Source organism: Populus euphratica, unplaced genomic scaffold (assembly GCF_000495115.2).
Source record: "Populus euphratica unplaced genomic scaffold, PopEup_1.0 scaffold446.1, whole genome shotgun sequence".
NCBI lineage: Eukaryota > Viridiplantae > Streptophyta > Magnoliopsida > Malpighiales > Salicaceae > Populus > Populus euphratica.
The window spans coordinates 53,843-58,219 of record NW_011500330.1 but is presented as its reverse complement, the minus strand read 5'-3'; the positions used below and the strand labels follow the sequence as shown (position 1 = coordinate 58,219).

General features: G+C 31.9%; 2 protein-coding genes across 3 annotated transcripts; one reads left to right on the top strand and one right to left on the bottom strand.

The window, feature by feature from the left end:
- Positions 1 to 6: 6 nt before the first annotated feature.
- Positions 7 to 1,484, bottom strand: LOC105113709 (L-Ala-D/L-amino acid epimerase-like). Of its 2 annotated transcripts, none has more exons than XR_840011.1 (2): positions 605 to 1,484; positions 7 to 392 (listed from the first exon to the last, which is right to left on the bottom strand). XR_840011.1 is itself a non-coding variant. In XM_011010001.1 (2 exons), the coding sequence occupies exons 1-2, from the start codon at positions 792 to 794 to the stop codon at positions 49 to 51; spliced, it is 495 nt and encodes a 164-aa protein (XP_011008303.1). In that variant the 5' UTR covers positions 795 to 1,484; the 3' UTR covers positions 7 to 48. The 2 variants fall into 2 exon arrangements, 1 of the variants encoding a protein (XP_011008303.1); XM_011010001.1 differs by having other exon boundaries at positions 7 to 353.
- A 1,166-nt stretch (positions 1,485 to 2,650) lies between these two features.
- LOC105113708 (reticulon-like protein B9) lies at positions 2,651 to 4,108 on the top strand. The gene is made up of 5 exons (XM_011010000.1): positions 2,651 to 2,834; positions 2,982 to 3,162; positions 3,336 to 3,477; positions 3,597 to 3,666; positions 3,769 to 4,108. Exons 1-5 carry the CDS (start codon positions 2,732 to 2,734, stop codon positions 3,936 to 3,938), a joined length of 666 nt encoding a protein of 221 aa, XP_011008302.1. The 5' UTR covers positions 2,651 to 2,731; the 3' UTR covers positions 3,939 to 4,108.
- The last annotated feature ends 269 nt before the right edge of the window (positions 4,109 to 4,377 follow it).

Here is a 4,377-nt window from a genome sequence, read left to right as displayed (position 1 = left end):
AACTAATTATGTAAATTTTTTCAACAAAGGACCATAAAATCACAATTCTTACTTGAAACAGCCAAATCCAGCAGCAAGATGACCAGTAAAGCCCATGGCTAGTCTGGTCTCAACCATTCCACCAATCATCGGATCCAATCCTGATGTCCTTGCCTCCTCAATAATTTCAAGTCCCCCAACAATGCCAACTTTGGCAAGCTTAATGTTAATGAAATCTGCAAGATTTCCTGTTATTATTCTCTTCGCATCAACTAAACAACTATAACAACTCTCATCTGCTGCAACAGATACCCCATATTTGCCTTTCACAATATGGGTAACATGATCATGTCCTTCCCAATCATCTCTATGAACTGGTTATTCAACAAAAAAATTTGGAATTACACCCATTTCTGAGAGAAACAAGTCAATTTAAATTAGTTTCAGTAATCAGAAAAGCCTAAATTCTTGAAATTGAATGCAATTTTATTGGAAAGAGCGGTGGGTTGGGGGTGTTAGAGAGGGATTCAGATACAATCCATGAATCCCCTCTTCATATCAAGTCAGTTGATAAGATGAAGCCAACATCACTGAGTAATTACTGTGCAATTTTTCAAAAACTTACGATGAACCGCACAAATAGCTTGAAGAACCTCTACAATAGCCTCATCGAGGCTTGATAAAGTAGAAAATGTGGCAATTAGGATTGATTTGAGCGATGGTTGTGTGGGGTGGGGTGAGGCACCGATATTCTTCCCGGACACGAGTTTGCTGAAGGACAGTCCATCGATGACTCTGGGCTTGGTTTTGGACATTCTTCCCGGACACGAGTTTGCTTCGGTGTGTAGAATTGAGGGTTTCAGTTGTTGTTTTTTTTGGTATTCGGGATTTGAATTACTTGTGGTTTTTGTTATTGGTTATTTATGGTTTTGTTAATTTGGTGATTGCTTGTTTTATTGAGTCTTTTAATTAGGAAGTGGACTATTTGGTTTAATGATTTTCTTATATTTGATTTTTATGATGCCAGTGTTATATATATATATATATAAAATCTTTTGTATACATGCTTTGATGATGCTCAGATACAAATATCTGGTTAATTTTTGGGACTGAAATGATGCTAAGGTTTTTGGTGTAACTTCATGAGTATTTTTATGTATTATCTTGAACTGGAAATATTTAACATTTGTGAAAAGTAGTAGAGGATCGAACAGTCGCACATAAGAAGCGTTGCAATATGATCTGGTAAACCTGCTACTGCTGATAGCCTAGGCTATTGTAAAAAGGTGCAATCAATGGTCTATTCTCTGCCCTCTTAACATCCATGGCAAAACTCTCCGTCAGGTCCCTAAAATGAAAGCTTGAAACTTTTGTGGGTTTTGATCCAGCCATTGCTTTTGTTGCATAAATCTTGCAAATGGGATCTGGAGGTTTCGAGGGTTTTGGAGGGGTTCTAAGGGAGAGATAGAGAGAGACCCCATTGAAAGCATTTAGTACTGATTTGGGGTTTTAGCGTGGTTGGTTTTTTTTTTTTATTATTATTATTATTGAAGTGTTTTTTTTTAATAAGGTTGATTTTTATTTTTAGTATTTTAAATTGTTTTAATGGATTTATATTAAAAATAAATTAAAAAATATTATTTTAATAAATTTTAAAAATTAAACTTTTAATTGGAATATGAAATCGAAGAGGGAGGATGAAATTTATTGTAACTTTAAAGTGTTTTTAATTCAAGATAATTTTTATTTTATTTTGTTGTTTCTTCATGTGTTTTTGTTTCAACTGTTTGTTTTCATTTCCTGTTGGATAAAATTCTTTTTAAGTCTTCGTAGTTAAGTAAGTATTTCACTTTAATCTTTCTAATTTATAATTCATAAATTAACTTTCTAAATTTAATAAATTATAAACTTATTTTATCAACAATCAATAATCAAATCACTATGTCTAGAAGATATTATGGATGATTGAAACTTTGTTACTAAATAATAATAATAGATATAAACTTGTTAAAAAATCATTTTTATCTAATAATTTAATTTATTAAATTAAATTTTAATATATAATTTATATTATTTTTTAATATATCTCTTTAAATTAAATTTTTTTTAACTTAAAACTTATACAGATTTATATTATTTTATATTTATTTTTTATTAAATAAATAAAAATAATAAAATTTAAATTTTTGACCACTTAATTATTAAAATTTTAATATTCTATCAAAAAATTATTTTAATTTAATAATTTAAAATATTAAATTAAATATAAAAATATAATTTATATTATTTTATTAAGTAGCATCTTCCAGATGTGTGTACATCTGCGGTCTATTTTGAGTTCCATCATGAATGCAGAATATGGGTGGCAGATGCTTATCAGTTCTTGAAATTTGGGTAGAAAATGATGTGGCTCGTAGTTGAATGCCCTCGCAGCCAGGAACTGGTATTCTTCTTTGTAAGGTAAAGCAGAATCAAATAACATGATAAGATTAAAAACAAAAACACTTTTCTTGTTAATATATAGCAGTAGCGGCCATGCAAAGCAACCTTCAAGGCCAAGCCCCAAGCCATGCCTTGCTTGTTTACGTCCATACCTTACTTTACCACAAAGCTTAGAACCCTTTCGATCATGCATGCGCATCTATATATAAGCAGCCGGTGCAAATCTTACCAGCACAAATTCATTAATCATCTTACCTCTTTATAGAAACAAAAAGAGGAGTTCTTATATTCAGTCCTGAGGATCGTAATCATGCCGATTATTTATTCATCGGATTCGGAAAATGAAACAACGCCGCGGACAAAGCTTTTTGGGAGGCAAAGACCGATACGTTCTGTTCTAGGAGGAGGACAAGGTACAGCATGTTTTTATGTGTCCAATCTAGCTATAGTACGTAGTGAGACAAACGTACTCATGTTAGATTATATTCTCAGCTTCATTGTTTCATTGCAAAATCGGCATTTATATCATGTTTCTTAAACTTTGCTCTTGGAATTTGCAGTTGCTGATGTATTATTGTGGGAAAACAAAAAAGTATCAGCGGCACTTTCTGTTGGAATGACTGTATTGTGGCTTCTTTTCGAGGTTGCGGAGTACAATCTTGTGACTCTCTTCAGTCACATCTCCATCGCTGCAATGCTCATTGTATTCATATGGTTTACCATCGCAGATTTCTTCAATTGGTAAATAATTAATCGCCCACATATATGATTTTGCTTATATTTACCAGCAGAATTATACTATTTTCTTGATCACAAAGTTGCAGTCCTAAATCCCAGTCAATAATATCTTTATGTGTTCTTACTTAATTCCTAGCCACTGCATTAATTGGATTGAATCATAAACTATTTTTCAGGAATCATCCCGAACTCCCAACAAGTATTTTAGACAAATCTACATTCCAGGAATTCGCTTCCACCCTCCATGGAAGATCCAATCAGGCCTTGTCAAAGTTCATGGACATCGCACGTGGAAAAGAACCAGCACTCTTCTTCATGGTATACTTGCCATTCATTAACAACAATCATTCTAATTTGAAACAAATTCTTGATCAATTACTGGCACATGACTAACATTAATCTTTGTTTTTTTTGTTCTCTCGTGTATTTGTTATCAGACAATATTCTTTCTCTATATATTATCTGTGATTGGAAACTATTTCACCTTCTTGAATTTCCTGTATCTATGTGAGTAAGAAATTTCTGGCAACTGCCTTCTTAATCAAACATATACTTGCCCCATATCCATGCATATTGTAGGACTAACGAGTTGATTTCTTGTGTGTCAAGGTTTTGTTTGCTTGCAAACTCTGCCATTTCTCTATAATAAATTTGAGGATGAGGTTGACAAGTATGCTGGGAAACTGATTCGACGAGCTAAGAAAATGTTTAAGAGGTTTGATTCCAATGTTCTTAACAAGATACCAAGAGGGCCTGTGAAAGAGAAGAAAACCAGATGAAATGCTATTTCTTTCCACCGAAGATGAAAATTTGTAAATAAAAAGGTGCTTAGTTTAATTTATATGTATGCTTGTGGAAGTTTGTTATCATAGATTTGCAAAGTTGGTTCCTTGTGTAATGTAAATATGAACAGCAATAAAAAGTTGGGATTTCTCTTTTTTTCTTTTAATTGTTCATTCTCATAAGTATTTGTATATTCGTTTTTTTTTCTCCAGAAGTAAATTTTATTGCTCTTGTGAAAAAGATTGCTAGACCAAAAAAAAATTAATTTTTAAAATAATAAAAATTAAAAAAATTATTTGAAGAACTTGACAAAAACTTGAAAAACCAGCAGATTGAAAAACTTAGAAAATCATCCTGCAAAACTAACCTATTTCATTGGCATGAGCATATTTCTATTTACAAGGCTTGGTTTTAGGAATATAATTTGTTTTTCTT

Bases quoted from the DNA above. Each gene is read 5' to 3' on its own strand.
- LOC105113709 (XM_011010001.1), bottom strand. From the start codon at position 794: ATGTCCAAAACCAAGCCCAGAGTCATCGATGGACTGTCCTTCAGCAAA. The intron at 354-604 runs GTAAGTTTTTGA...TTGAATAACCAG, and splicing joins AGCTATTTGTGCGGTTCATC to TTCATAGAGATGATTGGGAA.
- LOC105113708 (XM_011010000.1), top strand. From the start codon at position 2,732: ATGCCGATTATTTATTCATCGGATTCGGAAAATGAAACAACGCCGCGG. The intron at 3,163-3,335 runs GTAAATAATTAA...ACTATTTTTCAG, and splicing joins ATCGCAGATTTCTTCAATTG to GAATCATCCCGAACTCCCAA. The intron at 3,667-3,768 runs GTGAGTAAGAAA...TTGTGTGTCAAG, and splicing joins CTTGAATTTCCTGTATCTAT to GTTTTGTTTGCTTGCAAACT.